This window comes from Trichomycterus rosablanca, chromosome 26 (assembly GCF_030014385.1).
Source record: "Trichomycterus rosablanca isolate fTriRos1 chromosome 26, fTriRos1.hap1, whole genome shotgun sequence".
NCBI lineage: Eukaryota > Metazoa > Chordata > Actinopteri > Siluriformes > Trichomycteridae > Trichomycterus > Trichomycterus rosablanca.
In genome coordinates, this window is record NC_086013.1 from 12,446,362 (window position 1) to 12,463,300 (window position 16,939).

The 16,939-nt window shown below is 41.9% G+C and overlaps 1 protein-coding gene across 1 annotated transcript in view; it reads right to left on the minus strand.

Moving 5' to 3' along the window:
* camkk1a (calcium/calmodulin-dependent protein kinase kinase 1, alpha a) overlaps window positions 1-16,939 on the minus strand; it is a 52,120-nt gene that overhangs the window by 20,825 nt on the left and 14,356 nt on the right. The window contains exon 2 of the mRNA XM_062988614.1: window positions 8,521-8,899. Within this exon, the coding sequence (XP_062844684.1) occupies window positions 8,521-8,799 (279 nt within the window). The 5' untranslated portion in view covers window positions 8,800-8,899. The remainder of the gene's footprint in view (window positions 1-8,520; window positions 8,900-16,939) is intronic.

A 16,939-nucleotide genomic window follows, 5' to 3' on the forward strand; every position in this document is an offset into this window, starting at 1 on the left:
GCTTGTATGTTGTTCTTTAGATGTTTTTTAGACCTTTTCTTCCAAAACATTAAGGAATGTTTTCATTTTGGCCTGATTTAAGATTTTTCTCCTAGTCTTAGGCATGGCTATGGGACATTCAGTCAGTCAGTACAAGATACGAGTGTGTTAAGCGTGTGTGTCCAATGTGGAATCTGGTATAGATCACCTGATCAATACATTTCTCTGACTGCATTATTTGGTGAATATCAGGACATATTTCGCTAAATTTATTTTGACTTTTTGTGTTTCATTGTATTTGTTTTTTTCATGTTTAAAAAATGGTGCAACACTGTAGCTAATTAGGTATCTGTACACTGTAAAAAGCACAAACATTAAATTTTTCTTCTCTGTCACACACACACACACACACACACACACACACACACACACACACACACACACACACACACACACACACACACACACAAAGCCAATCTATCTAAAAGCATTTAATAGAAGGAAGAATTCTGGAGTGCCCACAGACATCCTGTACTGACACCACACTGCACTGCACTGTACATAATGCTGTGCATCCGTCCATGTTTATTTATTTATTTATTTATTTAAGTTTTACACCGTGCTTACACAGTGGTTATTTTTTACGGCAGGAGGGGCAGGTAATTTATGTCAGTCTATAGTCCTTATATATACAGTATATATACGTATATATATATGTATGTATATATTTTTTCTTCTATTCTTTGGTATTGATATAGATTGTTTTCCTGTAAGTATTTAGGACATTACAGTACAGTACAAGACATGAATGTGTTAGGTGTGTGTCCAATGCTGCATCTGGTATAAACCACTTGATCAAAACGTTTATCTGATTGTTTTATTTGGTGAATATTAGGACATACTTCATTAAATTTATTTAGACTTTTTGTGTTTCATTCTATTTGGTTTCCATGTTTAAAAAATGGTGCAACACTGCAGCGGTAGCTAATTAGTTACCTGTACATTGTAAAAAGCACAAACATTAAAGAGTTTTGTCTTGCTTGTCACCCTATGCTTGGTTATTAGGGGGTTTGAAACTGGATCTATGGATCTCTTAAAAAAAACCTGCTGTTATAAAAAATGCCATACAAATCAATTTAATGATGCAACACTGTAGCTAATTAGTTACCTGTACATTGTAAAAAGCACAAACATTAAAGGGTTTTGTCTTGCTTGTCGCCCTATGCTTGGTTATTAGGGGGTTTGAAACTGGATCTATGGATCTCTTAAAAAAAAACTGCTGTTATAAAAAATGCCATACAAATCAATTTAATGATGCAACACTGTAGCTAATTAGTTACCTGTACATCGTAAAAAGCACAAACATTAAGCACAAACTTTTCATTATGCTTTTCATTAGGGGGTTTGAAACTGGATCTATGGATCTCTAAAAAAAAAAAAAAAAAAAACCTGATTTGTGATTTAAAAAAAAGCCATACGAATCAATTTAACGTGACTTGATTTTTTGCTAAAACGTTAATGGATTATAAACTGCTATTAAACTGAGTTATTTGTACATTTTTATTGCAGTTGGTAATGTTTATTTACTTTATCGATCCAATTTTTAAAATTACTTTCGATTTAATGTTTATCTGCAGTCAAAATGAAGACAGAATTGAATTTCTTATGCATTAGTGAATTGTATTACATGCACGGCCCTTCTGATAAAGCTGTATGTTGTTTTGCAGTGAGGATTGAATCGAGACAGAGATCACATTAAGCCGACACACTTCACTGATCATGAGATGAAGCAGTGAAGAAAAATGCACTGCTTCATCTCATGAGGCCTGAAATGAAACTCACAGTTCCCATGTTCCCGTGCACAGACGCCGCATGCAAGCAACAAGGATGGAGCGACGGAATAATCTGGCAACAAGTCAATAGCAAATCTACAAAAAGTTCCGCACTTTTATACTTTGGTTGGAAACGGTGAGGGAGGGAGGAGCAGTAACTGGTTGTGTCTGAGAGACTGAGAGACGCTTATAGTCCGGATTGAGAGCCATCTGATTTCCACTTTTTTGGACACTCGAAGAAGCTTTAAGGGGAAGAAGATTTTCATGTGATGATGATGTGAAAGCAGCGGCACACCAGAGGCTACACGCTCAACCAAAATATGCATTGTGGAGACTTTAGTTGGCACTAGCTCCACCCCTGGCAAAGCTCAAGTGTTAAGATCTGACCATCTAGACAAATTTCTCCTCAGCATAAGTCAAGGTATAGCATAAGGTCAATTTTTCTTGACCTTGACAAATCGTGACAGTTCAATGAACTTTTTTTATAGACAGAAAGGAAACAATTAAAAAAGAAAAGCAGGTCAAAAGTACAGAAGTAAAAAAGCATTTATTCTGATTAATTTAATAGTCTAATTAAATAAATATTTGTAGCTATTTTATTTATGCATTTTCTCCCAATTTTAGTGTAGCCAATTAATTTTCCACTGCTGAGGACTCTGATCGAGTCCAAGGAGGGTAGCATAAAACACACTTGTGCACAGTCCACCGACCCCCTTATTCACCCATACTTCGGTGGATTCCCTCAAGTCTCAAGATCCTAAGGTGTCAGTTTGCTCTTTTTCTTGACTTTGACAAATCATGACAGTTCAATGAATTTTTTTATAGGTGCTGTTAAACCGGGTACAGCTGAATGTTCCCTTTGGCCATTTTTTACTCTCTGAGGTCTATAAAAACTTTACGAGACTTTCCAATTGAAATGCTGGTGGCTTAGTAATTATGAGTGCAGTCAAACAGGTCTGATTTTATGAGCACTGAGAAGTCACCAGCTATAGTCTGTCGGACTAAACAAAGTGTTGCAAAAAAGAACGGCGGCAAACATCACTGAAATCCCAAACCTGCTATGACATACTGTATATGTTCATTACAAGCGTATTTAAACCTGTGACCTTGATTGTAGTTTTAGATAAAATGCGACAGGTATATATAAGAAGATCGCTGAGAGAAAAACACGTGCAGTAAATGTTTATTAGGTTTGATTTCCAGCACTTGTAAAGTTATTTAACTTAATTGTTTATTTCAGCCTCAAGGGTCTTAATGAGCTTCTCAACACAAACACTAACAGTTCCTCTAATGAACTTCTTAATTTTTTTAATGATTCATTTCACACAGCTTGTGTAGGAGGTGAAAGTCTGAGGGCTAAATAAACTGTAACCATATTTCACTCCACTTCATTTCCTGACTTGGCTGAATGCAGAAGGAAAAACAATTTAAAAAAGAAAAGCAGGTCAAAAGTACAGAAGTAAAACAGCATTTTACCACATTAACTTTTTTTTAGATTTTAATGAGGTGTTTATTCTGATTCATTTAATAGTCTATTATTTTTAGCTATTTTATTTCTGCATTTCCTCCCTTTTTCTCCCAATTTTAGTGCAGCCAATTAATTTTCCACTGCTGAAGACCCTGATCAAGTCCAAGAGGGATATTTTCACCTGACACACACTTGTGCGCAGTCCACCAACCCCATTTTATTCGCCCATACTTTGGTGGATTCGTGGCCAGTCTCAGGTAGGGAGGGTCACACACTGACCTCCGAGTTCCTCCACTTCTCTTCAGGCACCTCGGGCTACTAATTAGAGTCCTTATAAAGCATCAAAGACCCCACCCATTTTTTTTGTTTAATCTTTTACCACCCCGCAGACTAGTGGCCAATTTTGTCTGCTGTAGGCACTGCCAATTGAGTCTGCTGGACTGCCCAGACGGCCAGTAGCACAGCTGAGATTCGAACTTGCTAGTGGAATATCCAGCTGCTCCACCTGGGCGACAAACTTTAATAATATAACCAAAGTGACTTACAATTGTAAATACAATTCAAGCAATTGAGAGTCAAGAGCCTTGCTCAGGAGCCCAACAGTCGGCAGCAGTCGGGCTTGAACCGGCAAGCCTCTGGTTACTAGAACAGCACCCTAACCACTTAGCTACCACTGTCCTGAATCAGACATTTACTTTTATCCAGAGCAACTTACAGTACTGTGACAGTAAACTGTCTAAGCAATTGAGGGTTAAGGGCCTTGCTCAAGGGCCCAAAAGTGGCAACCTGGCAGTGGCTTAAACCAGCGACCTTTCGATTACTAGTCCAGTACCTTACCTGCTAGACTTTAACTGCCCAGACTAACCAAACACACTATCCTAGGCTGTCCTTTTCCAAAATCCTATTCCTAGATGGGTCTAAATCTGCCAGAATAGGTGTCAGAAAGGACAGGTGGATCTTTAGGCTGTGCTTCCTATAAGTCACATTCATAAACACAAGCATGACATCCTACCGGATTAAACCGCCAGTGTTTCTGTAGTTTACCACAAAACCTCTGAATTCAACCCAGTGCACAGTGTGGCATTTAAAAAACACCAGGGTTTTCCTTTAAGACCAATACTAGCACATGCTCAGTGAGACCAGCACTGCAGCAAATCCTCAGTCTCTCTCTCTCACAGCATTCGCATCCTGGTAATAAAACCCTGGCACAATCCATCAACCAAAACTGCCACGGTAAACCTGATCATCCATCTACTCTCTCCTCCCTGAGTAAAACCGGGAAGTACTGAGTCCGTCGTTTCACCATCTCTACTTTTCATCTAGTTCTTATTTCAGTCAAATTTAGAATAAGCTCGGTAAAAACACAGGCAATCGGGTGGCGCAGTGATCTACTATATTATCGGACGTCTACGTGTTTGTTTTGGCATCCGACAGATGTGCGAGCTGTTTATTTATTTATTCAGATGTTTTATGCCGTGCTTACACCATGGTTATATTCACAGCAGGAAGGGTAGTGCACAAAGCATAACGTGACATTGTACTAAAATGAGTGAGGAATTTTATTAGTGGGGAAAACTACTAATAATTAAGAGAAGTTTCATGTTTATATGTTTATAATGTTATATCACATTAAGCTTTTTTTTAACGATAAGTGTTTTAGACTCTCAAAAAGCTGATTCTCAGTTTCTAAGGAGCCTGAGCTATAACACAAGTTTAAAAGTGAAACAGGGGAAAATCCAGCTAAACACACATACATGTGGATGACGTTTTACCGCAGGTAAGGTACTGGACTAGTAATCAAAAGGTTGCCGGTTCAAGCCCCACCACTGCCAGGTTGCCATTGTTGGGCCCTTGAACAAGGCCCTTAACCCTCAACAGCCACAATTGTAAGTTGCTTTGGATAAAAGCGTCTGCTAAATGCTGAAAATGTAAATGTAGATAATTGTCAAGTGCTGTTCTTATGTTGTTCTTTAAATGCATTGGTTTATACAAATCTTCATATACCCACATACTCACATGCACACTGTGTCTAAGTAGTGCGTCTAAATATTCTGCCTTATGAGTTTGACTCTCTACTGAGGCAGCTGCCCAGGTAGGCAGTAAACAGCAAGGCAGCTCACTAGGTTTTCGAACAGACCCATTACCATGTGTTTTTGGGAGGTGGTCCTAACATTTTGGTATACACCTGAGCAACAGGTGTGGCTGAGACACCTGAACTCAAATGGTGTCCTTATACCGTTGACCATATACTAGTAATATTGGGGGTGTGGATGGATAAACGCTAATTCCTGTGGTCTTTATATTTCTGGTCTCTTATTTCACATTTCTAAACTTGTTGGGATTCTAAACGGCTGGTAATGTGTTCCAGGCAAAATCCAGCTTCAGCACTGATGCAGTTTCAATAGCAAAAAAAAAACTGAAGAGAGAGAGAGGTGGTGAGCTCTCAGTAAAAGCTCTCATTACTTCAGAGGACAGAAAAGAGTCAGGTGAAGACACAGAAGGTCAAATACTTTGACTTTAATCCGTTACTTCACACAGCACATACCAGGAGTGTCAACCGACATTTGAAGTGGGGAAAAAACAAAATGCACTAAAGTCTTTAAAGCAGTCTCTCATCTCCTGCACCAATAAAAATAAATAGATTTTGAAATAAGGAATTAAACTGACAGATTATGTGGCGTCTGGGGAAAGTCACTGAAAAAAAACGGACATGAACAGCGCTGAACGTTTAGTACAGCATGTCTGAACAAACACCACATCAAATAAAGTAATAGTGCTGCTTTATGGCGTAGCTTGTGTTATATGGCATCATATGATGTAGCTTGTGTTATATGGTATTACAGTGATACCTTGTAACTCAACGTCCCCTAAACTCGCTATCTTCGAAATTCGACGCCCTTCGTCAGAAAATTTGTACCCTTAAACTCGACGTGTGTGCGACTGCCGCTTTGTTCAGTGCTTGGCACTAAAACAGTGGTGCGGTAAAACGTCATCAAAGTGCAAATATGAGACGAATCTGCATTTGTGTGGAATAACGGTCAAATTGCCTCTGAAAGCTCCACATGTATCTTTGTTTAGCTGGATTTTCCCCTGTTTCACTTTTAAACTTGTGTTACAGCTCAGGGTAGCTCAAATTATGTGAATCAGCTTTTCCGTTGCCACAGGTCGGCTGGGCGCCATCTGGCGGGCATAATTGCCAGTGCCTGCAGCAGATACTAATTGCCCACCATATCTGCAGGTTTGGGGCCGGACTATGTGTGGGTGGGTGGGTCTTCATACGCTGTGTAAGGACCCTGATTGGCGGAAGAGACGCCTGTGCAGAATGCAGGGGCGAGAAGAGGAGGGCTGTACACGTATTGGAAGAGGCGTGTACAGTGACGTGCTCTCCTCGGATGCAATCTGGTATCTCTCAGCAGCGGAAGACAAAATTGAGTGCGCTTAATCGGGAGGAAAATGGGGAGAAAATGAATTAAAAAAAAATACAAATAAAGAAAGTATCCTCACGTAAATAAATTTGGCTGGAGAATTCCAAACCTGGCAACTTTGTGAAGTGCCGTCAACCAGGCGAGGTGAACAGCGCCAGTGCCCTCTGCTGTTTAAAGTGAATATCGATTCATCTTAAATGAATAACCGATTCGAATCGGGGCACATGTGCACCGATTTTTAACTGTCTTGTGGTGCATCGTTACATCCCTAGTTATCGCCGTTATATTATAGTGCTGGTCCCACGTCCTGATAAAATGAGGATGTTTGCGTCACATCAGAAATGTATCTGGCATAAAACTGTGCCAAAACAGACCAAACCAGAATGATTCACTGTGGCAAAAAAATATAAAGTTGCAGTGAGTTACATTTGTGTGCTGATCCATCTGCAAATAAAAATTTTAATAAATAACATTTACACAGAGGATTCCTGGAAGCTTTTACCTTCCATCTGTCCATTTAGCTTATAATACACAAAAGTTCAACACAACAAATTAATCATTCTGACATAACGAACGGTAACACGGATGATGAGACTGAGACTCCAGTAACCACGGCAACCAAACAAACATCTAAACCCTAAAGTTCATCTCATGATTATACAGAAAGAAAAATAAATAAAGGCGGACAAACATAGCGCTTTTCCACCAAAAGAACCATGGTTCTCCAAATGGTTCTGTTTAGGTTTCTTAGAACCTTGGTATTTTGTAGAGAACTGACCCGCGTTTCCACCAGTTTTTGAGAACCAAGCCTGCGTCATCAACGGTGGGCGTTGCTTAACGAAAGTTAAGAGTAGTAACATGATGGTGGAGCTTGTAGATGATGTGAGAGCATTTGTGCCGTTGTTACAGATGTTCGTTTTTATGCAAAAAGCATCGATCAGCTATTGGTGATAAGAAGACGTAGACGTGTTTGTAGCAGTTGTTTTCTTTAGTTCACTGACGTGAGAAGCATTTTGCGCTTCGCTTTCACCGCGACTCTCGGCACAAATAGCCGATTTGCTGAGCGCTCGGCTTGAGTGATAAAATATCATTAAAGTTCCACGACACGAACAAACATTAGTGTAAAATAACCATCAAATCCAGTCTAAAAGCTCCACATTTATCTGTGTTTAGCTGGATTTACTTCACGTGTGGTGTTTATGCAGCTCGGGGTTCTGAATCTTCTCGGGACAGTCGAAAAAGCTTCACGTAATAAAAAATAAAGCGTAACGTGGCTGAATGTACTAAAAGTACGACATAGAAACACTACATTTCTCACTGTTATTACTGGTTATAAGTGCTATGTACTGGTTATAAGTGCTATGTACTGGTTATAAGTGCTATGTACTGGTTATAAGTGCTCTGTACTGCCCAAATTCATCGGTCGTTGTTTTAGTACAACAAGCCACGTTGCGCTTTATTTTTCACGTTAAGCGTTTTTCGTACTGTCACTTTCACCACATCATATCACACAGTTCATCTTTTTTAAGACGCTTTGAAAATATCAGCGGCAAACTGGCTCAAAATTTAATCAGGTGAACTTTAAAAGATAAAAATGCAGCGACAAGCTCCATACGAGACACCAGCACAGTGGTTTAGCAAAGCACCCAAACCGCTACACTTTGACACGCCCACCGATGACGTCACGGTTCGCGCTGAAAAACCAAGTATTCTGTGGTGCCAGATTGGCCCGCTAGTTCGCGAACCAGAACCGGAACCGGAACCGTTCCGCATCAGTGGAAAAGCAGTAACAGAGAGGTATGGGTTCAGTTCTCACCTGTGAGTCGGAGATCGACACCCGCTTGGACTCGACAGTGGGGCGACGTGGCGATAAGTGCGTCCCTCTCTCCTGCAGTGACATCTTCCTCCCTGAGAGGTGTGGCCTCTGTGCTGAAGCCCTTTTCAGCCCAGCCCCATTCCTCAGCCCGTTAGTGGAGGGGTCCGTTATCGTGATGGCAGCCATCTTGTCAGCGAGTGTGGTCTGCTCAGTGGAGGGGTTCGAGAAGTCAGGGTCGAGCTCTGGCCCCGCGCTGCCGGGATCGCTGCTCATCGCCATGATGACGGGCTTGTGGGAGGAGCTCTGAGGACGGGCGCGAGGGCTGTGTGGGAGGGTTTCATTAACTTGTAACCCCCAACTTGGGTGTCCGATTAGTGATCTAAAGACAAAGAGGGTGAGAAGAGAGGGGTTAGATCATGCTGAACAAAGCTGAATAAATGATTTTATAATTATATGTATAATTTTATACACACATCGATCAGCCATAACATTAAAACCACCTTGTTTCTACACTCACTGTCCATTTTATCAGCTCCACTTACTATATAGAAGCACTTTGTAGTTCTACAATTACTGACTGTAGTCTATCTGTTTCTCTACATACTTTTTTAACCTGCTTTCACCCTGTTCTTCAATGGTCAGGACCACCACGGGACCACTACAGAGCAGGTATTATTTAGGTGGTGGATGATTCTCAGCACTGCAGTGACACTGACATGGTGGTGGTGTGTTAGTGTGTGTTGTGCTGGTATGAGTGGATCAGACACAGCAGCGCTGCTGGAGTTTTTAAATACCGTGTCCACTCACTGTCCACTCTATTAGACACTCCCGCCTAGTTGGTCCACCTTGTAGATGTAAAGTCAGAGACGATCGCTCATCTATTGCTGCTGTTTGAGTCGGTCATCTTCTAGACCTTCATCAGTGGTCACAGGACGCTGCCCATGGGGCGCTGTTGGCTGGATACTATTCTCAGTCCAGCAGGGACAGTGAGGTGTTTAAAAACTCCAGCAGCTAAATAATACCTGCTCTGTAGTGGTCCCGTGGTGGTCCTGACCATTGAAGAACATCATGAAAGAGAAACAGATGGGCTACAGTCAGTACTTGTAGAACTACAAAGTGCTTCTATATGGTAAGTGGAGCTGATAAAAGGGACAGTGAGTGTAGAAACAAGAAGTGAAGTGGATGAAGGCAGAACCCTGGTCACTAGAATCCTGGAGCTGTCTGGCATAAACACAACCTACTGAGCTACACAACTGTGCCACCATGTTCAAAACATCAGGAGCAAAAGAAATCCACTCAGGGAGGAGAATAAAGAGCATGATCATTACTATTACAGTCTGAAAGCCTGACATCCTTATGAAAATGCAGCTCCTAGCATCAGCCAAAAAGCTCGTTCTAGCAGGGCTAATAAACACAATAAATAAAAAGTTTCCATTTTGTTCAAGGCCGAGTTTTTACCATCCATCACTCTGCTGGAGTAGAAATGGAAATACACTCTGTGTGCTCTTACATGTACTTTTCTTTCTTTCTTTCATCAATACTTTGAAGTCTGAATTCTTCGTTCTCTCGCTCACTGGTGAAGATCAGGAGTCCTGATCGAAAGCTATTATGAAAGTGACTTGCTTGTGCTTGGAGAATAGAGAAAGGTTTCACATTCCTGTCTATGTCATCTCTGCCTCAGTGACAGAGACAGCACCCACATTATAAGAATGGGGGCGCTCAGGTGGTGCGGTAGTAAACTACTCTAAACCACTGTTACTGGGATCCCGGGTTCCAATCCCCATCGGTTCTATTGACCAGTCAGGCGTCTAAATATAGACAAGATTGGCTATGTCTGGGGGAGATGGATTGCCGACCTGTATGGGGGGGGGGTGTTTCTGCATTGCACTCAGTGATTCCAAGGAAACCAGACCCAAATATTCCCTGATCAGGAAAATGTAATTAGGAACTATTGAAAAGCACAAACTGCCATGTGCATCCTGCTGAAAAAGCAACATTAATAAGACCAGACCTTTTTCCCAATTTTCCTCCAATCTAGTTGCCCAATTTGTACCAACAAATGCCGCAACTGTGTGCAGTACCCACTGCTTCTTATATGGTGCTCAGTATTCCGTACAGAGAGTCACGCACTAATCTCCATTATCCCCCGTCTTATTGTACAGGTACCTTTAATCAGCCAGAGACTGGCATTACATGCAAATCCACCAAAGTACGGACAAATAAGAAGACATCACGGACTGCGTATGTGTCATTAAGAACGTGTGTCAGGCTAATATACCCTCCTCGGATGCAATCGGGGTCCCCAGCAGTGGAAGGCAGTACTGGGAAACAGATAGAATAGCCAACAGACCCAGATCTGTCTATATTGTAAAAGTATAAAGCAAAACCCCGCACTCTGTACACCGAAAACGTTCTCCTGTGGTTAATATGAACATAATTAAATCACAAAAACAGAGTTAAAGCAGAACTGGACATCAGGATGAGCCATTGTTGAACAAATAAAAAGACACCATCTGAAAATGAACAGAGCTCTTCATTCAGATACAAAGAGAAAGAAAGTGACGAAGGTACAGCTCACATAAACTCATCCTCCCACCTCAAGTCTCTCAATGAGAAGCACCAATCGTCCACACACACCGAACAATCAGAAACAACTCTGAGCATCAGGTAAACAAACCGGAATGACGCAAGTACAACCAAGAAAAAGAAAAAGAAAAGAAACTTCAGCGACGTCTATCATAGCTGACCAAACTTCCTCCCGCCGCCTACAGACAGAAAAGCAGATGGCCTGAATGACTAAGCTGCGAGGTTCGATCTTCTCATACAGGCGGCAGGGGAGCCGCTCTCAATTAGTCCAATTTAGGGCATGCCAAGCGTTTCCTGGTGAATATAACTCCTTTTCATTTAGTTTCAAGGTACCTTCAGAGCTGCTTTCATTTCCTGTGGCCTTTTAAGCTCTTTAGATTTTACGGTGTACAGGAGGTTCAATTCGCTCTGGAGGTCAGCAGAGATCGTACAGCTCGGTTCTGAGGCGGAAGCGATCGCCGGTATATCTCACAGTTGCAGAGGGGTCAGTGTAAGACATGGTGAAGGTTCAGGGAGTAATTACAGTTTTACACGGCACTGACACGGCTGCCATGAAGCACTTCCTCTGACAATGCACAGCCAGAACAACTGTTCCAACTTTTTTCCATTTTTGTTTATGCATTTCTTTCTTTTTCTCCCGACTTCAGCGTAGCCAATTAGTCTTCCGCTGATCATTTTAGTTTCATCTTTTTAATGCTTAAATGTGTGTGTCTGTGTGTGTGTGTGTGGGGGGGGGGTGTTACCAATGTGAGAAACTAATGAAGAGTTTGCAAATGAATAAGTATGTGTTCCAATTCTTCTTGGTATGAATTGAAAAAACAACTACTAGAAGATCTGTTCTCTAGAACATGGATACACGGACCACAAGTCCTCAAACAGTCCTTCAGACACACAATCGTTCATGTCTGAAAGGAGTTTAACGTTCTAAATGCGATGAAAAACGTTTCCAAATTGATAAGTTTCCTCTTGTTCTTTTCACCACCAACAATAGATTCACTGTAGACACCAGTACATTTGGTAGACATAATTGTATACATCTACACATCTATACGTCCAGTCGTGTCCAATCACCTGATCGCATTACGCTTCCTCTTTACTGCTGCTGACACACGCCCCCTCTAACACGTGTGCGGTACCCGACTGCATCTTTTCACCTGAGCAATGCGAGTTCATATGTGGCCCAGATTTGCACACCGAGAGACTCGCCCTGAACCCATTATCACCCGTCCCTGTGCGGGCTCCATCAATCAGTCAGCAGATCGTAATGGCACAAGTTATGAGGAATCCCTTCTTACATCCACCCTACGAACGAGTCATTGTTCGTGTAGGCGCCCACACTGTCGGTAGCAAAGCTGAGATTCGAACCGACGAGTTTGAGAAGTCTATATAACCCTGATTTTGACCCATAGAGAGAACACAGAGGAAGAGCTGTACACACACTATCGTTCTAGCTGGCTTTGTGTTCAAATAAAATGTTTGTTCCCTCCAGACCTGAAGTAACACTTGTCAATTTTTGGCTCGAATATAAGCGAGATTCTCTCCCTCTCAGAGACCAAACAGGAAATAAATCATCAAAGCAGGACAACAAAAATATCCCTCGACTGACACTTGTTATACAACTGCAGGTTGCGTAATACGGATGCCTCCGACGAGCAATCAGTAGAAGATGTTCCGACCCTCCAAACCCCAGCAGGTGCTTTTCTCATTGCCCCTGACAACCGGTCACACCGAGCTAAGTTTCATTTATGAACAAATTACAGGCTGCACCCTTCACCCGTGCACCTTCCTGCTACCTGCGGACTGGACGAACGGTGACGGAAATGAGAGGAAGAACGAGATGATTTAACCTGTGAGCGGACGCTTTCCAAGAACACGAGCGCTAAAGACCTCCCGCCACTTTACATCAAGATTGCGCCGGTCAGCTCGGAGCAGCATTTAATAATTGTTAATGATTGTTTACAGCAGCCTCTTCAATTACCTCTCCACACTATAATTATCAGCCAACTAGAACAGCTGCACGCCACTTCTGAGCATTTCTGTAGTCCGTTACTGCAACATGTTGAAACAAACGTGTGGTAGTTTGCTCAATATTTGACTTAAATATATACACACATGTACATGGTCTTGGTTTCCCACTAATATATATTTTTTATTTTGCTACATAAACTTTTTGGAGCTTGGGAACTGCTGTGTGGTTTTAAAGCCTGGCACACTAGACCACTCCACCTGGGAATCAAACCAAGGACCTTCATTTTGTGATTTGACAGTGCTACTCAACAAGCCACCAGTATATGCCCATTACCAATAATTATGATAACTAATTAGTAATAATTAATCATCAATTATTATTAGGAATAAGCTTTTATGTTAAGCCAGTTCTCTGTGCACTGAGACTGTTAGAGAGGCTCACCAGCTTTAGTCAATCAATCATTAACACAGTAACATTTACATTTTCATTTTCATTTACATCTTTGGCATTTAGCAGACGCTTTTATCCAAAGCGACTTAGAGTACTGTGACAGTATACAATCTAAGCAATTGAGGGTAAAGGGCCTTGCTCAAGGGCCCAACAGTTGCAACCTGGCAGAGGTGGGGTTTGAACCGGCAACCTTCTGATTACTAGTCCAGTACCTTAACCACTAGGCTGCAACTGCCAGTAACATGGAATTAGATGCCCATTCCACAAACCATTTGCTATACAATAATGATTCAGTCTGCCAGGTCATTCAGTAAAATCACCCTTTAGCTGTATGTATCTTTTGACCAACATATGTGCAAGTGAAAGCAGGAGTTACCAAAGACAAAATTAGTGACAAATGCTTTACAGCTTTTAAATGAAGACGTCCTGTTAACACAGTTTAAATATTTTCATTACAAAGTCACACATCGTCTAAAGTGTGAAGAGAGAGATTACACAGCCACAGCAGAACTTCAGACCAAACAGAGTTAGTAGTGAACGTCAAGTGGAGATTAATATCTCGCTTTAAACCCCAGAGCCAGAGCACTGCAAGACTTGCAAAAAAAAAAAAACACTAAATAAAATGTCAAGTAGTCCAAACAAGAGAAGGTCAGCTTGAACAAAGAAAGCCACTGTTTCCCTGGTCATTGTGTTAAAGCTCTGTAAAAGGACCAAAACCAGCTGCCCTATGAGACAGAACGCAGAAATATCATGTCATGAAATATCATGAAAACAATACAACAAAGCCAAAAGTTTGTGGACATGTGACCATGAGCTTGTTGGGCAGCCTTTCTACAAGATTTTAGAGTGTGTCTACAATTATCTGGACCCGTTCATCTAAACAGCATTTGTAAGGTCAAGCGCTAATGTGGGACACAAAAGTCTTGCTTGCAATGGACATTCCAAGTTAAAAGTCAGTGCTGGCGCCCAGGTGGCACATCAGGATATTCCACTAGCACACTAGCGCCGAGATTCTGGACTCCTCGGTTCGAAGCTCGGCGTTGCCACCGGTCAGCTGGGCACCTTCTAGCAGGCATAATTGGCAGTGCCTGCAGGGAGGGATGACTGGAATATGTGGGCGGGGTCTTCAACTGCTGTGTAAGGACCCCAATTGGTGGACAGAGGCGCTTCTGCAGAGTGCATGGGTGGAAAAGGGTTCCGTTAAGGGCTGCGCGCAGGTCGGAGGAGGCGGGAGCAGCAATATGGGGTGAGCAGACCAATTGTGTTAAAGCATGATTATGGACTTCACTTTGTTTATTTTATTAGTATTTTAACGTCATGTTTTACACTTTGGTTACATTCATGACCAGACAGGTAGTTACTGGTTACACAATATTCATCAGTTCAAGTTTAATATCAAATGGACAATTTTGTATCTCCAGTTCACCTCACTTGCACGTCTTTGGAATGTGGGAGGAAACCGGAGCTCCCGAAGGAAACCCACACAGGCACGGGGAGAACATGCAAACTCCACACAGAACGGACCCGGACCTCTCCGTCTGGGAATTTAACCCAGGGCCTTCTTGCTGTGAGGCGACATTGCTACCCACCATTTATACACAATAGTTACCAATTACTTAAAAAGCAACCAATGTATTAATAAAACACAGTATGAATGTTTAAATGAGCCAATACAAACATAATATGAGACCATGTCACTGCGCCATACACACATCACTAATCTGTGCTTAAGTGTTGAATAACTTGGCAACCATAAACATATATATGAAACAAAAGCTTGTCAGCACCACTGCTCATAGTCCTCAAACATCAACACTGATAACCGAGACTGGACAAAGAATCAATTTGTCCCAGATGCTACACTTTTATGCCACCTCTCCTACTACCCACCTCAGTGAGTCATCAGTCTCCACAACGACAGCAATGAAGACTAAGTACAAGACTCGTCTCCATGTGGAGAGGATCTCAAAGCCTGCCTTTCATTGTCTCTTCAGAAATTGAAAAGCTGTGCACTGCAAGACAGACTCAGCCATCTTATTATTAGATGTGAATTAATGTAATTATTTTAAAGCAATGTCGCCCATGTTAATAATGCCACATGTTACCATTATATTATACTCTGATCAGCCATAACATTAAAACCATCTCCTTGTTTCTACACTCACTGTCCATTTTATCAGCTCCACTTACCATACAGGAGAACTTTGTAGTTCTACAATTACTAATTGTAGTCCATCTGTTTCTCTGCATGCTTTGTTAGCCCCCTTTCATGCTGTTCTTCAATAATCAGGACTCTCACAGGACCACCACAGAGCAGGTATTATTTAGGTGGTGGATCATTCTCAGCACTGCACTGACACTGACATGGTGGTGGTGTGTTAGTGTGTGTTGTGCTGGTATGAGTGGATCAGACGCGGCAGTGTATTCTGCCAGACACATTTCAACGTGGCGTTCCATGTTCATGAACGTATCGGCATATCGGGGGGTAATAGCAGCAATTTCACATTGGATGTTTTCCTTCAAATGTTCCACAGTGCGAGGCTTCTTCTGATAGACTTTTCGCTTAAACAAATTGGTTAAACAATAGGTTCGCACCATGAAGACACGCTGCTCAATACCGTGCACCACCATCCTGATGAGAGGTCGAGTGACTGAGTGAAGGAGTATGGGGTATGAATCCGAAAAATGCAAAGGGAGGTTAAACGTCATCACGGCTGTCCGGCGCCTACCGCATCGCTCCGACGCAGGGGCATCCCGACTTGTTCGAAGCGCCATATACTGAGGAGCACATTGCACGTTCTGTTCAGATTGCTTCATCCTAGTGAAAGTTATTACAGGATATTCAGGGCCTCTTTCGAGTGAATCTTCCTGTGTATTCATCATGAGGAAATTAGGATGTGGATTGTTTTCTATCAGGTCTAGAAACTGAAAAAGCTCAATGCTTTTGGACTTTGGTGCTGGTGAAGACTTTTGAGAGTACAAATGGATCCTTGACCAAAATAAAACAGCTTCAGTTTGGTTATTTGAGCTTATAATAAATGATAAGGACACATTATGAGAAGAACCAATTCCAAAAACCATCAGTGTGGACAGTATGTGTGATTAGCAGTGTGACTCCTCTTAGTCAGTGCAGATAGGACTACAGAACTGAAAGCTGAGTCAGTGTGGATGACTGTCGACAGCAGAGGAAGGATGAGATTAGCTTAACAAACAGTGGGGTGGTTTGGGTAGCTAATGGCATTTCTAATGCTCTGGGTCTTTCTAAGATAGCGTTTGGTGTATATATGTCCAGAAGTGTGAAGAGGTTGCCTCCAAATGTACAAACAAGCTTCATGTCAGGACATAAAAACATTTATTTTGATTTGCATTTTACAAACCTGTTAAATGAAGAGTACTCAAACAGATGACCACTCA